The sequence below is a fragment of the Schistocerca serialis genome, chromosome 2, assembly GCF_023864345.2.
Source record: "Schistocerca serialis cubense isolate TAMUIC-IGC-003099 chromosome 2, iqSchSeri2.2, whole genome shotgun sequence".
In the NCBI taxonomy this organism is placed as follows: Eukaryota; Metazoa; Arthropoda; class Insecta; order Orthoptera; family Acrididae; genus Schistocerca; species Schistocerca serialis.
In genome coordinates, this window is record NC_064639.1 from 851,371,225 (window position 1) to 851,388,586 (window position 17,362).

Genomic DNA, 17,362 nt, shown 5'->3' on the forward strand with positions numbered 1-17,362 from the left:
AAGTCAGATCTAGTGAAATTCACACTAAAAAAATGTTTATGCTGCAACATCAACTTGTGGTGCTCCACATTCTTCACTGCTTTGGTGATGAGGTACTCTTTGTAACTGGTAAGTGGGACATCACCACCCAATATCCAAGGTATTCAGTAGGTGATTATAAATAAGCACAGGATTTATCTGAGAACCTTGACAGAGTATTTCCATATTTGGTATGGTACAGTGAACAACAGTGTGCACAGGCAGCTATCCTTTGCAAAAGTTGGTGTCTAATGAATATTGTGACAAACAATCACATCATTACATAAAGCTGACTATAACTTTCTGGAAAGAATGATGACTGGTGACAAATAATGGATGTATCAGTACAGTTCGAAATTAAACATAAATTTGGACAACATGGTCCCGAGAAGTGACAGCGATCTGGTATTACAGCTGGGTTAAAACAACAGTCTAGATCAAAATAATAATTTATTAATGTCATGAATAAAATATGGTTGCAGTCTAGATTGTTTTAATCCATTCAAATCAAACAGGTCTCCAAAAAGTGTGAAACTATCCCTCTTCTTCACTACTACAGAATTCATTATTACATACGCAAAAAAAGTTCCTTTATGTTCTGAGATATACAGGATATTTGGCTATTTTAGGTACAAACACAAGAGGCATGTAGAGAACAATGAAACAAGCAAATAATTCAATGAACATATGCCTGAGAACCAATGGTTTCCCTGATATGACTTAGGCAAAAGTGCAGTCATGCCAGTGTTACAGAATATATTGGCAATATGGTGTCGAGTGAACATTTTTCGTGTAGTGATGTCCCAGTGTCTTTAAAAAGTGATAGTGAGATTTGTAAAATTTGTGTGAAGAAGGTCAAAAGAGGTATCCTGTGTGCCGACTGCAAGTACTGGTACCACAACAAATGTGTCAAAGTCAATTTGAAATATATAAAAGACGAACATGATTGGACATGCCGATAGTGCTTCGTGAGTGCCGCGGAAAATGAAATAACGAACATGCTAAAGACAAAAGAAAAAATAATAAGCATGTTAACAGATGATCTAGTATCAATCAATACAAAATATCAAGAACTTCTGAGAAAATATCAAGAGCTGGAAACTAAATATAAAGCAGTGGATCGGAATTATCGCCTAACTCAAGACAACGCCGTTGTTAATAGTCATTCCGCGCAGAAAATGTGGCGTGTGCCGAAAAAAAAAACAAACAAGCAAGAACTACATGTAAGTACAGCCCCAGTGATACCATTATCAAACAAATTCTCAGCACTTGTAGCGGATTGTGGTAACACAATAGACATAAACAAACCTGAAAGTAATCACAAAACTCCAACTAAAGGACCAAAAAAGAACTTGCCAACCTTAAGATGCACCAAAGGGCTTCTTCTGTGTGCCGACAGTCATGGAAAAGATCTATCCAAACGTATTCACGAAAGTATGCCTTCAAAGCATTCAGTTTTCGCGAAAATCAAGCCTCGTGCAATGTTAAATGCAGTGGTGGAGAATATTACAACAGAAACGAGTCAGTTGGACAAAGACACTCACATTGTGATTATTGGCGGCGGCAATGATGTATACAAAAACGAAAGCAAGACAGCCCTGCGAGGCTTCCGTAACATATTACCAAAACTATTTCAAATAAACATTGTCATCACAAACGTGCCAGTGCGACATGATTTACCACTGTGGTCGTGTGTAAACAAAGAAATTCGACACTACAATTCTGAGCTAAAGAAACTGTGTGATAAATTTAGCCATGTACATTTGATAGAATTAAGTAAGATGAGTCGTGATGAACATACAAAACACGGATTCCACTTAAACAGGAAAGGGAAGGCCAAGCTAGTTTCCCACATAAGCAAACTGTGGGAGAAAGACAGTGTGGAGAAAGCTCCAATTGCTCTGGGCTACAACAGCGAGACTTTTTTAGAATAAAGGCCCATAATAATAGTTTTTAGGGATGTATTTCGGATATGACTGAGTCCTGTGTGTGCAAAGAAAAGCCAGGCTGTGAAGTAAGTGCTCAGTCATTGCAGGTCAGTTCCAAAAAACCAGTGTATGCAAAATGTCATAAAAAGTGTAACTCAAACGATTTTGATTCGTGCGAAATGGTAAATAAACAAGAAGGGATAACACCCTTAAAGTTAATGCACTTAAATGTGCAATATCTCGGAAACAAACTAGACATTCTACAAATCTTCATAGAGGAACACGTGCCACATGTACTAATAATAACAGAACATGGGCTAAAATGCAGTGAAATAATATACTATAGATTAGAAGGTTACTTACTAGCAAGTAGTTATTGTAGGCAAAACCATAAAGGTGGCGGTGTGGCAATTTATGTTAGTAAGGATGTAGAAGCTAAAAAAATTTCCTTTCTTGAACACCACACCAAAGAAGGATCAATTGAAATGACAGGTATTGTACTCCACAATAATAATCTTAAGTTATCAAAGCATAAAGTGATTGGAGTGTGTAGGCCACCAAATGCTGATGTAATGCTGTTTATGGATAAACTTAGTAGTGTTGCTGATCAGGCTGGTTCTAATGACCTTACTGTATTAGATGACTTTAATATAGATGCAAACTCAAATAGTATAGTAAACTTGAAACTCAGTGATGTACTGACTTCATACAACCTTGTAAATATAGTGAACTCTGACACCAGAGTGACGGACACATGTTCCAATAGAATACACTCCTGGAAATGGAAAAAAGAACACATTGACACCGGTGTGTCAGACCCACCATACTTGCTCCAGACACTGCGAGAGGGCTGTACAAGCAATGATCACACGCACGGCACAGCGGACACACCAGGAACCGCGGTGTTGGCCGTCGAATGGCGCTAGCTGCGCAGCATTTGTGCACCGCCGCCGTCAGTGTCAGCCAGTTTGCCGTGGCATACGGAGCTCCATCGCAGTCTTTAACACTGGTAGCATGCCGCGACAGCGTGGACGTGAACCGTATGTGCAGTTGACGGACTTTGAGCGAGGGCGTATAGTGGGCATGCGGGAGGCCAGGTGGACATACCGCCGAATTGCTCAACACGTGGGTCGTGAGGTCTCCACAGTACATCGATGTTGTCGCCAGTGGTCGGTGGAAGGTGCACGTGCCCTTCGACCTGGGACCGGACCGCAGCGACGCACGGATGCACGCCAAGACCGTAGGATCCTACGCAGTGCCGTAGGGGACTGCACCGCCACTTCCCAGCAAATTAGGGACACTGTTGCTCCTGGGGTATCGGCGAGGACCATTCGCAACCGTCTCCATGAAGCTGGGCTACGGTCCCGCACACCGTTAGGCCGTCTTCCGCTCACGCCCCAACATCGTGCAGCCCGGGTCCAGTGGTGTCGCGACAGGCGTGAATGGAGGGACGAATGGAGACTTGTCGTCTTCAGCGATGAGAGTCGCTTCTGCCTTGGTGCAATGATGGTCGTATGCGTGTTTGGCGCCGTGCAGGTGAGCGCCACAATCAGGACTGCATACGACCGAGGCACACAGGGCCAACACCCAGCATCATGGTGTGGGGAGCGATCTCCTACACTGGCCGTACACCACTGGTGATCGTCGAGGGGACACTGAATAGTGCACGGTACATCCAAACCGTCATCGAACCCATCGTTCTACCATTCCTAGACCGGCAAGGGAACTTGCTGTTCCAACAGGACAATGCACGTCCGCATGTATCCCGTGCCACCCAACGTGCTCTAGAAGGTGTAAGTCAACTACCCTGGCCAGCAAGATCTCCGGATCTGTCCCCCATTGAGCATGTTTGGGACTGGATGAAGCGTCGTCTCACGCGGTCTGCACGTCCAGCACGAACGCTGGTCCAACTGAGGCGCCAGGTGGAAATGGCGTGGCAAGCCGTTCCACAGGACTATATCCAGCATCTCTACGATCGTCTCCATGGGAGAATAGCAGCCTGCATTGCTGCGAAAGGTGGATATACACTGTACTAGTGCCGACATTGTGCATGCTCTGTTGCCTGTGTCTATGTGCCTTTGGTTCTGTCAGTGTGATCATGTGATGTATCTGACCCCAGGAATGTGTCAATAAAGTTTCCCCTTCCTGGGACAATGAATTCACGGTGTTCTTATTTCAATTTCCAGGAGTGTAGATTATGTTATAATCAACAAAGATGTTATAGATAAGGTAAATTACAGTAAGTTAGATTTTCTTTATTCTGACCACTTCTGTCAGGTGATGAATACAAAAATTCAGTTGTGCCTAAAATAACAAACATTGTGCCACAGAAACGAATGCTGAATACCTCAAATATTAATGCTCTTAAAGACAAACTAGCGAATGAGAAATGGGATTCTGTGTATCAGGTAAAAGGGTCAGATGAGAAATGAAACGAATTCTACTCAACCCTATTGCATCATTATGAATATAGTTGTTCAGTCAGAGAAATCCAGAAGGTAGTTAAACACTGTCAAAATGGAAGTAATCCTAGACTAAAACTCTCAACAAATCTGATTAGGCTCAGGCAGAAAGTACATGATCTAAACCAGCTTTATAAAACTACTACTATGCAGGTTTTCAAGGAAAAATACAATAGGGCCAAGCAAACTTTTAAAACTGAAATTTTCAATCTAAGGAAGCAGATTAACAGCAAAACAATAGAACAGTCTGACAACATAAGCAAAGCATCTTGGAAGCTGATTGACAAATACCGAAAAGGTCCCAACAAGATGAACATGGAACCATTCAGCGTAAGACATGATGGTAACATTATAAAAAACCCAGATACTATATGTAATATTTTTAATAACTACTACATTTCTGGCGAACAATCAACGCATATTACAGATTCACAGAAAGAGATCCGATGCCATCTCACCCAGTGTACCGAATTTGAATTTGTGGAAGTGAATGAGCAGGAGGTTCACAGGGCAATATACATGCTAAAGAAAAAATTTTCATATGGATGGGATGGCGTATCCAGTGCTATTACTAAAGCATGCTTAAAAGAAATTTCTAAACCTCTTACTCACCTGATTAATTGCAGCATTAGAGGAAACATGTATCCAACGGTTCTAAAAATGAGTGTAGTGAAACCAGTGTATAAAAAGGGAAGTAAGAAAGAAGTCCCCAACTATAGACCAATATAATTAATTCCCACTTTTAGTAAGATACTCGAAAGCATTATCCTTTCTCAACTAAGTGCCTTTTTCACAAAACATTAACTGCTAGTAGATTCACAGCATGGCTTCAGAAAAGAGCTAAGTACAACCACAGCAGTTACACAGTTCATCCATGAAGTTTACTGTCTGTTGGACCAGAAGATGCAGACTGCAGGTATATTTTTGGACCTGACAAGAGCATTTGATACGGTAAACCATAGGGTACTTCTTAAAAAGCTAAAATCTTATAGCGTTGGGGATCAAGCCGTGAATCTTCTAACCACGTACCTGTTGAATCATAAGCAAAGCACTAAATTGTCATACAAACTAGATAACAAAATCATGAATGCCCAGTCCACCAGTGAACCTGTATTACAAGGTGTACCACAGGGCTCAATCCTTGGACCCTTTCTCTTCCTTACATATATTAACGACATTGCACAACCCATTAACTCCCATATTGTAAGCTATGCAGATGACACATCTATCTTATTCTATGGGAGCGAATCTAAAGAACTAGAATCTCTTGCTACTAGTGGTGTAACAGAAGTAACAAAATACTTTAATGATCAGGGACTCAAGGTGAATATCACCAAATCTCAACTACTGACATTTAAAACAGGCAGTTCTCATCACAACAATATGAATAGTGTGTGTAATATCTCTGCAACAGAAAATGGTAACTGTAAATTCCTGGGTGTATATGTTGATGAAAATTTGTGGTGGACATACCACATTAATTTCGTATGCGGAAAAGTCAGTAGTGCCATATATCTCCTCAGCCAGCTCGCAAAGATAGTTCCTATCCAAGCACTGAAATTAGTATATTATGGAACACTTTACCCCTTTCTCAATTACGGAATTGAACTACGGGTCTGTGCAGCTGATGTACATTTAAAAAGAATACTACTACTACACAAAAGAGCAATAAGACTTATACATGGGATGGGGCATAGAGATTCATGTCGTGAAGTGTTTGTGCAGCACGAATATCTGACAATATATTCTCTGTACATCTTCAAAACAGTTGTATTTTTTATAAGTCAACCAACAGAAGCTATCAAGGGCAGTGATGTACACGATCACAACACTAGAACAAAGTGTAACTATTTCCGTAACAGAACAACGTTAAAAATTACTGATGAAGTCTATATATCAGTGGTTTGATTTGGTATAACAAGCTACCAAACTCTCTAAGAACGTACATGGGAAATGTTTCTAAAACATTAACATCTTTTCTAATAGAAAAATGTTTATATTCTTCCAATGAATTTTAAGATAGTGATTGTAACATGAGGCATTAGCATATCAGTTGTAATGTGATAAATGTAAAAAATAGACATAAGAAGCAACAGCTACAGAATATAGTGTATTTTATAAGTATAAATATAACCATAGTATTAAGTCTGACGTTTGCAAAAGCCATCATTACGATGGCTCCATGCAAATAAAATGTAAATTAAAAAAAATAAAAATAAAAATAAAAAATTGTTGACGTCTAAGACTACATTTAAGGCTACCCTGCATTGACATATGCATGATGATGCCTCAGTATTTTTTCATGTGACTGTTCAGAAATATGGTGCACGAATGAAGACAGGAAGTGTATCGGTCATGGCTTGGCAATAGCATGGCCTCCCAGATCCCCCCTGACTTGGGCACTTTTTCTTTTTTTGTGTGGTGATGTTTAAAAACATTGGCGCATTTCAGTTCTGTTGATACTGTAGATCAACTGCAGAAACGCGTTGTGGATGGTTGTTAGTGCATTCAGAACATGCCTGGCATTTTGTAACATGTACTAGCATTGATGAGGATCTGTGCTGAAGCCTGTCTTCTCATGTATGGTGGCCATGTGGAATATTAGTTGTAACATGTTTGTCCACAAGTACATATCAGCAGTTTGAATCCTTGAAGAGTCTGTTACAAGATGTTCATGTACTCAGTCATAATACTTCATACAGATGAAACCATTTGTTTCCAGATCTATGTTTACTAAAACTGTTTGCTTCTTTCATGGTCCTCTAGTTGTCCCTTTAGCTTGTACCTACAATAGTCAAAAACCTCGTTTATGAATTTATGGCAGTCAAGCTTCATCTGAGCAAAACAACGATCAATGTTGAAACATACATTTCAAGCCAACTGTGTCCTGCTTTTTGTGATAAGTGCCTGTGCAGGGTATCTACATGACAGCACACAATCCCACTTTTCAGATTTCGTTTATGCTAAGATTGCACAATTTAGCTAGGAGATTCTGTAGTAAGGATCATGCAGTCCTGACTTGGCACCATTTGATTGCTGCTGTTAAATACAGCCTCTTGATGTTGCTTTCAGTGTGAAACACCCCTTGGGACATAGGTGCCAAGTAATGTGACAGGCTTCAGCAGAAACTGAATATGCAGAAATCTCACAGTGCAATGTGGCCATACCGTGGTTTCTGAACTTTAGCATTCCATTAAATGCATTAAAAGCAATGTTTTTCATGTGTGTGCAACTAGTCATTCTGATACAAGCCTCATAAAACAAAGTGGGAAAATTATTGTCTAATGATACCTATATGTAAATCTACTCATCTGCTCAATGGTGATGATTGCAATAGTAATATTCAAACTTGTGGAATTCTACCAAATTGTCATGACACAAAATATAAAAGAAAACATGTGTTAATGAATAAATGAACACTGTGATGTCAATTTTAGTGAACAATCCTGATTAAAACATGTGGAAACGTCACATTTCCATTAATAATTTACTTTGCTTGCCAGATTCTTGAAGTACTTACTTCATTCATGACTTATCTTTAAGGACACAAGTGCCATGGCTGTTACATTTCTTTTACATGGATCAGAATTATGTTATTAGGCTTTCTAGCCATAGTAAACTCCAGACCCAAAAATTATTTACTCTCATCTTTGGGCATCCAGTTCTGTTAGGCCATGAACCCACAGAATTCAATATACTAGTAAGCTCAATAGATTCTTACCTTTGCAGTTTGTGCCAATGTTTGTGTCCTTGTATCAATTATGTAACCTCGTTTTCCTGGTCCAAGCACTGAATTGATCAGTCTTTCATCTTCCTTGCATCTTTTTGAGTTTGGTCCCGTCATTGGTTGGCTACTGCGCATGAGAACACTCTGTAATGGAATACGAGAGTTAACACACTTGGACGGTTATCGAGTATTTGAATATTGTTACAAAAGTTACTGCCAATAATCTGTTAACATAGTACACAATGTGCCAAAAATGTTGATGCCATGAAACACAAATACAAAATGTTAATCATAATGATCAGTATTATTCAGATGCAGTGAAGGGCTGTTATAAAGGTGAATGATATAATGAAACAACAAAAGAAAGCATTTTTCTTATTTCTTTTGGGGGTACTTTTCTTTCCATTCTCCTTTGTTGTGGTAAGAATCAGCTTTAAAGTTTGTCCAAGAAACATATACAATGCTGACTGGTCGCTAATAATAGATCTTGGGTGTTCCATAGAAATGCTGTATTGAATCCAAACTCTGACTCTAGTTTGAATCACACAGTCTGTATAGCTATTCTTGAGGGTATTTTTGTTCTGTCATTGCAACTATGAAAATTAGTGATTTTTTCACCAGATGCTTTTAGCTTTGTTGAGGTTATCATCACCACCAGTGGTGGTGATTTTCGCTTGATTTCTTGCTTACATCGTGTGCGTAACAGTGTGCTGTGAAAAATCTAAGAAATTCAGTTTCAATGACAGAACAAAATTACCCTCAAGAACTGTAAAGCAACTACAGACAATATGGCCACACAAATGAAGAATTTTCTGTGTAGGTACTGTTCTGATTTGTTATTGCCATTTCATACACACATCTTTTGATGTATTTTACTGTACACGTGGGTTGTTCTCATCAATACTGTGAATTTTGATGACATTCATTGTCACATACAGCTAACTATAGCCTTTTTGTTCCTTTTTGTAATTATATTGCATTTGACAATATTTGGAGAGCTAAGCTAGGCACGCCGTCTGGCACGATTTTAGTTTTCTTTACTCTTGTTAGCATGATTTGTTCACTTTAGTTTTCATGCTCAGCCATTGCACTTGACTGTTTTCACTGTGAAACCTCGTGCACTATATGTCAGGGCTTATACAACTGTCTTTAATATATACACTGGTTTGCATTCTGAAAATTTGTCTGTCACTTATTTTGCCTTACTGTGTGGGTTGTGAAGTATTTTTGTGCTCATGTTGTATATATTTTTTAACGGATCGTCTGATGAGGGGCCACGCCCAAAACGTATCATTAAATGTTGCTATGGAACATCCAAGATCTGTTATTAGCAACCAATCAGCACTGTGTGTTTATTGGATTAATCATAATGGTAATGTATCTCATGCGCAACTTCAAGTTGCAATTGCAACTTAAAGTTTGAGATATAAAATACACAGTAAAATCATATGAAAACTTTTTACATAGCAGTCTCTTCAACTTATGAAGTTGCATAAGTTGCAATGATGCATACCAGCTGATGCTGGTGGTACCAACAGTCCACCTGTACTTTATTTTTAAATCTGAAGATGGCCCAGTTTGGCCACTGGTAATAAAAAAAATTAAATGAAAACATAATCTATACTCTCTTATTCATAAAATAAAAAAAAGAAAATAAATAAAAAAAAGAAAAATTGCTCTGGAGTTCTTTTGTGATCACTCATACTTTCTTTGTTGGATCTGATGCAGTTCAGTTGATTTTGTGCTTCAAAATTGATGAAATAAAAAAGACAGGTGTGTCACTTTATCCCAGTTTCCATTTATATTGCATCTGTTACTTATTTGATTCCAACTGCAGAACATATTTTTGAGAACAGCCATCATCAGATACTGTAAATACACTTCTTGCCATTAAAATTGCAACAAGGAGGACAGTAAATAATGAAATTTTACTTGTTATGTGAATACATAGTTTTAAATTTAGCGCAAAGAGGTGCCACCTCTGGCAACACTGACTCTGACCAAGTTGAGCATTTAATCAAACTGAACTTGGATAACAGGGACAGATACAGGTACACAATTCCATGCTGCTTCATCCCTAGACCAGAGTCCATCAATTGTAGTGGCTGGCGCCATGGCTGCCAGTCTCTTGGCAACCCATGACCAATTTTTTTCAATTAGAGATCTAGAAAATGAACTGGCCAGGGAAACAGTCAAACACCCCAAGTATTGAGGTAGGTCTGGACATCATGGGCAAACATGGTGTCTTGCATCATATATTTTTTGATAAAAACATCATCGATGCATTAAAGACTGGGCACAGCCACTTGGTTCAATACATTTGAAATTAAATGTCTGCTATAGGCTATGCAAACCAGAGATGATCACGTTCTGTATCCAATGACACCACATAGCATCACGAGAGGTATGACAATGATGAACGCAATCTGGCAATGTTCATTCTCCTCGGAGCTTCCACACATGTGTCCATCATGATGCTGTGCGCAGAACTGGGACTCATCTGAAAAGAGGATGTGGTGCCGCTTCTGAGTCCAGTGTTGTCAATGGGTTCACCACTGTTGGAGCACCTCTCTCTGTTGCCATGTCAAAGGAAGCCACTACAATGGTCAATGTGCTAATGGCCCATGGAACTTTTAGACATCATTGCATTGTCCAAGTGGACAAGGAAGCCCCTTTCCTAATGCTACATTTTCCTAGCTGCAGAAATTTGCTGCAATGTGGTGTGTAATACATGTGTGTGACCACGCTCTCCTTTCACACAATACAAACATGCCAGACTATTTTCCTACAGTATGGGCAATGCAGTGCTGCTCCAGGCTCTACCTATGGGAAATGCCTGCATGCTTCTGGAGGAGTCTGCCCTCCACACAGGACTCAGTCTGTCCCACACGTTGCAGTGATTTGCTTCGTTGAAGGAGTGGGGAAGGCAAACTGAGAGCAGTAAACTACTAAGCAAGAGCTGAAGTATGTGTCTCATGCGCAGTGGCAGCATCGGACAAGTTAATTCATCCAATCTAATTATTGCAACATTCACTAGAAATGTCACCTGATAGCTTCTCTACCTCAGAGGATGAGCAGCTTCAAGATGGTTTCCAAACAGCATATTTTGTGGTACAAGGCTGCTGCTGAGTTGAAAAACTAAATGCAAAAGGAGTTAAGTGGGCAGAAATTGGCAAAAAATTATTGAAACATGTAAGACGAAATATCTTTGATTATATCCGATGTAATATATACACTACTGGCCTTTAAAATTGCTACACCAAGAAGAAATGCAGATGATAAACAGGTATTCATTGGACAAATATATTATACTACAACTGACATGTGATTACATTTTCACGCAATTTGGGTGCATAAATCCTGAGAAATCACTACCCAGAACAACCACCTCTGGCCGTAATAACGGCCTTGATATGCCTGGGCATTGAGTCAAACAGAGCTTGGATGGCGTGTACAGGTACAGCTGCCCATGCAGCTTCAACACAATACCACAGTTCATCAAGAGTAGTGACTGGTGTATTGTGAGGAGCCAGCTGCCAGGCCACCATTGACCAGACGTTTTCAGTTGGTGAGAGATCTGGAGAATGTGCTGGCCAGGGCAGCAGTCGAACATTTTCTGCATCCAGAAAAGCCCATACAGGACCTGCAACATGCGGTCATGCATTATCCTGCTGAAATGTAGGGTTTCGCAGGGATCAAATGAAGGGTAGAGCCACGGGTCGTAACACATCTGAAATGTAATGTCCACTGTTCAAAGTGCCGTCAATGCGAACAAGAGGTGACCGAGGGGTGTAACCAATGGCACCCCATACCATCACGCCGGGTGATATGCCAGTATGGCGATGACGAATACACGCATCCAATGTGCGTTCACCACGATGTCACCAAGTACGGATGCGACCATCATGATGCTGTAAACAGAACCCGGATTCATCCAAAAAAATGACATTTTACCATTCGTGCACCCCGGTTCATCGTTGAGTACATCATCACAGGCACTCCTGTCTGTGATGCAGCGTCAAGGGTAACCGCAGCCATGGCCTCCGAGCTGATAGTCCATGCTGCTGCAAACATTGTCGAACTGTTCGTGCAGATGGTTGTTGTCTTGCAAACATCCCCATCTGTTGACTCAGAGATTGAGACGTGGCTGCACGATCCGTTACAGTCACGTGGGTAAGATGCATGTCATCTCGACTGCTAGTGATACGAGGCCTTTGGGATGCAGCATGGCATTCCGTATTACCCTCCTGAACCCACTGATTCCATATTCTGCTAACAGTCATTGGATCTCGACCAACGCGAGCAGCAATGTCACAATACGATTAACTGCAATTGCGATAGGCTACAATCCGACCTCTTTCAAAGTTGGAAACGTGATGGTACACATTTCTCCTCCTTACACGAGGCATCACAACAATATTTCACCAGGCAACACCAGTCAACTGCTGTTTGTGTATGACAAATCGGTTGGAAACTTTCCTCATGTCAGCATGTTGTAAGTGTCGTCACCGGCGCCAAACTTGTGTGAATGCTCTGAAAAGCTAATCATTTACATATCACAGTATCTTCTTCCTGTCGGTTAAATTTCGCGTCTGTAGCACATCATCTTCATGGTGTACAAATTTTAATGGCCAGTAGCGTATCTACACAGATTTGTATCTAGCCTTTAACCACAGTTATAATGAGCTCGATGATGATGTTATTGTGATCAGTAATGTGAACGAAATTTAAAATTTGTCTCATTGAAGAAGTTGGTGAATCCACTCCTCACAGTGAATCCCTTAGCTTTGGCTTAAACACTAACACCTGCCAAGGGTATCATGTTATCCTTGGACAGTTCATTAATTTCTGATCATTTCTCCATATTGTCGAGCAACTGTTTGGTTACTAAAATGTTATACATGTGTTCTGCTTCTTGAAGAAAGAAAATCTGTGTGACTGCTTTACACTTCCTGAATACTCTTCCCGATAATATACAGTTTTCCTCCTCTTCCCTAACTTCCCTGTACTTTCAGAGTGCCAAAATTAATAGGTGTTTAGTTGGATAACTGCGTGCATGTTTTGCCTTTGCTGCTTCCCTAACTAGTCACGCTGCACTGCACCATGCCTATAATAGCAAAATGTTCCTCGCAGAGTGCTGGAACTTGTGCTGTGCTAATGAACTACATAATACTCATATGGAGGAAACTGTATGGGGGAAACTGTAGCACTTGCCAACTTCCAACAAACTGTTAAAAAAAACACAATCACCTTCCTGAAACTTTTTCTTGCTTTGTCCTCGAAGAAAGTACAATGGGAAAAGGCTTGTCACTTACTACATTTTGAATGATTACTTCACTGTCACTACGTCTATTAGGCAGAAAGTTTCCACACACTATCAATATGTACTACTGAAGCCAACCATAAAATTATGTTACTGTATGACACACAGTTTAGGAGATACAGCATGATAAATATGAAGTAGCACAAGAAATGAACTTTTCTTAAACTCATAAATATGTCTCCATTTCAAGAGCACAAAATTTTTGTTGAATTAAAAAAGACTGTCAGAAGTACTTCTTCTATCACCCTCATCATGTACAATTGTCCAATTATAAAAAAAACACCATTTTTATTTTTATATTGTGATGCACAACACCCCGCACCTAGGAAAACATTTAATGTAGTGTCCTGTGGCTCGCAAAACATGCAAGTATATTCTGCAGCATGCTGTGATAAATTTCCACACGTCAAAGGAAGCCACTACAATGCCACACGTGAAAGGAAGCCACTACAATGGTCAGTGTGCTAATGGTCCATAGTACTTTATATATCATTGCATTGTCCAAGTGGACACTTGTCTTGCTGCAAAGAAGTCCTTTTCCTTACTCAAGTCACATTCTGGGCTCTACCAGTCAGTCTGCATAGCTGAGAGAACAATATGGCTGTCCTCTCCAACACTTGTTGCTGTTGTTGTTTTTGTTGTTGTCATTTAGGGTGATCACTGTAATGGCTATCAGTGCCCTTACAATTAATGCATGAAAGGAGACATGTTAAAAAGTGACTTAAGATCACACATGCAATTTCCCACTCCTCTTCACATTAGCACACACAGTAACTCTATGACATCTGGATAAGCCTGTCATTTCCTACCTACATCAGGCAATAGTCTGTGGGGCCATTGAGGTCCTGTGTGGCATTAATATAGTCCTGAACACACTGATTCCACATTCACATCACAGTCATGCAATTCTGTCCAAAATGAGCAGCAGTATTGCACAACTGTAAACTGCAGTCTAAATAGGCCTCAATCTTGCTGCCGTCCAACTCTGACACATGACAGTTGATATTTGCCCTTTTTGCAAAAGGTGTACCATGATGATCTCACAAACAACCAACATTTAAATGTGATTTCTGAATACAAAACATGCTGTGTAATCTTTGCTTATATATAGAATATAGATGTCGCTTCTACTACCTGCTTTGTGTGGTTGTGCTGAAATTATAATTCTTTAGATACACTAGCATGTAGCAGATTTCATGCCAATTTAATTGACTGTGAAAGAATAAATAAATGAAATGAATGACAGCTTTAGTTTATCTACCAAAAGAAGGCATTGATCAGCTGACAATGTCGAAGGAAACTTCCATCAAATATACAAACAAACTTAATAATCTGATATGACTGACGCTCATGAATATTTTGTTTACCGCCATGAACATTTATACGTTTTCTACTAATATTGATTGAAATATGCTAACAAATGAAGTAGATTCAAACTGTCTGTGTGACAGATCAGTACAAAAATTTATGATGCGTCAGACTCCTTATCTTTTTCAGGTACTCTTCAGTGTTTGCATAGAGGCCAACACTACACACACACACACACACACACACACACACACACACACACACACCTACCTATAAAACATCAATTTTTCAGTCACCTTGATTTACATAAAATCAATGCATTTTGCACATAAAACAATTGAGTACCTCTACTGAGATTTCGAATATTGTGTCGCATCCCCAAACTTTAAATTGCCATAGTTTTTCTCATATAGTTTCTTAACATTTTATGGATGATATTGCCTCAGTTATTATCAAGGTTAACTACTTTAAATCAGGTTCATGTGCTGTCATGCCTGTCACTTTCCTCTTGACAAGTTGATCTTAATGTAATTCGAAAGTGTCAGTTTCTTAATCACCAGCAGTGGTGTTTTTTATTATTGTTATTTTTATTTAGGGGCACAAAAGCAATTAGGGTCATATGCACCCATGCATAACAGTAATACAGCTAAAAACAGGGATTTGGAGAAGGTCCATAAAATACGACATAGAGAAACAGAGGTGCTGAACTAAAGATTAAAGGTCCTCCGCCATATTGCTATGACAGATAAAAAGTAAAATGCAGTTGACAGCCCACGCATTGTTCACTAAAATGGCCGATTTCTCAGCCAGTAAACATAAATGAGAACGTAAGTGGTTAAAAAAAGGGCATTCTGTCAAGAAATGGCAAACCGGCAGAGCATAATGTGGTGGGGAAGAACCACTTAACAAATGCCAACGGCTAAAAAGACAGTGCCCAATACGCAGCCTAGCTAAAATGATCTCCCCGTCATCCAAGCTGCTGTGAGAGGTGTAATTCCCTGGAGCTTGTTCCCATGAAGGAAGGACCGAGATCACTGGAGGGAATGGAAGAACTCACAGGCCAAGGTGCGAGAACTGGAGTCTTGGCAGCTGCATCAGTGGCCTTATTTCCCATCAGACCAATGTGAACAGGAACACACATAAACATCATTATGGCTCCATCACGACTGAGCAAATGACAACTTTCCTGGACCTGTTTCACTAAGGGAGGCTCTGAAGGGCACTGAGAGAGGCGGAGCAGATAATGCAGTTGAAAAGCCTGTGTCGCAGGATGTACTGCGTGACCTGATACAGGACAAAGGGCTCTGCTGTAAATACTGAGCAGTGTTCCAGAAGCCAAAACCAAAAAATGTCAGTGCCAATGATGAAGGCACACCCAACACCATGGTCAGTCAAAGAGCCATCAGTGTACACAAAGATACTATTGTGAAGTTCCGCAAGAAGGTCATGAAACTTACAGTGATAGAGTGAGGCTGGAGAAGTGTCTATAGGAAGTGAATGAAAGCCAACGTGAACATGGACTGCTGCACGAAGTCAAGATCGTGAAGGGTTCATACCCGTTTGGAAAGTGGTAGGTAGCATGAAGTTAAGGTGCTGGAGCAAGAGCCAAAAGTGAAATCCAGGAGATAACAGAGAAGCGGGGTGCACCCCATACTGGTGATCAAAGAAGTCATCAAAAGAGGAGGCGTAGGATGGGTGGTTAGGCATGGCAGACACACGGCATGCGTATCTGCTGAGGAGAATGTCACGGCGGTATGATAGTGATAGTTTGGCAGCTTTAGCATACAGACTCTCGACCAGGCTAGTGTAAATGGGGCCAGCGCATTAGCCAAATGGATGCCACGGTAGTGGATAGTATTGAGACGGCGTAAGACGGACAGCCGTGCTGTTGCATAAATGAGACACCCATAATAAAGTTTTGAATGGACAAGGAACTGATACAAACACAGGAGGGTGGTCCGATCCGCTCCCCAGGGTGTACTGCTCCACAGGAAGTCTGCTGAGGGCACGCAGAACATTGAGGGACTATATATAGTGGGCAGCCAGGTAAGACACGTGAGAGGACCAAGAAAGTTTCCTATCCAGAATGAGCCCCAGGAATTTTGTAGTTTCAATGAATGGTAGAGCAACATGCCCAAGATGTAAAGACAGTGGAAGAAATCAATTGTACCCCCAGAAACTCATACACATGGTTTTGTCAGTGGAAAAATGAAAGCCACTATCAATGCTCCATGAGTAAAGATGATTGAGACAATGCTGAAGATGCTGCTCAAGGAGACAAGTCCATGGAGAACTGCAATAGATCGGCAAAATCATAAATGAAAAGGAAGCCAGAGATGTCCGTTGGTAGACAGGTCATTATAGGGTTAATGGTGATAGCAAAGAGGACAACATTGAGGACGGAACCCTGAGGCACGCCTTTTTCCTGTACAAAGGTGTCCGATGAGGCAGAACTCACAAGTATCTTGAAAACTCGGTCTTTCAAAAATTCCTGAAGGAATGGGGCATGCGGCCATGGAAGCCCCATGTGTAGAGTGTACAGAGGACACCAGTCCTCCAGCAGGTGTTTTAGGCTTTCTCGAAATCGAAAAACACA

The 17,362-nt window shown here is 40.5% G+C and overlaps 1 protein-coding gene across 1 annotated transcript in view; it reads right to left on the bottom strand.

Moving 5' to 3' along the window:
• The window catches only part of LOC126458139 (myotubularin-related protein 9), a 120,723-nt gene that overhangs the window by 50,345 nt on the left and 53,016 nt on the right, over positions 1 to 17,362 (bottom strand). Inside the window, exon 6 of the mRNA XM_050094988.1 lies at positions 8,130 to 8,279. Coding sequence (XP_049950945.1) covers positions 8,130 to 8,279 — 150 coding nt within the window. The remainder of the gene's footprint in view (positions 1 to 8,129; positions 8,280 to 17,362) is intronic.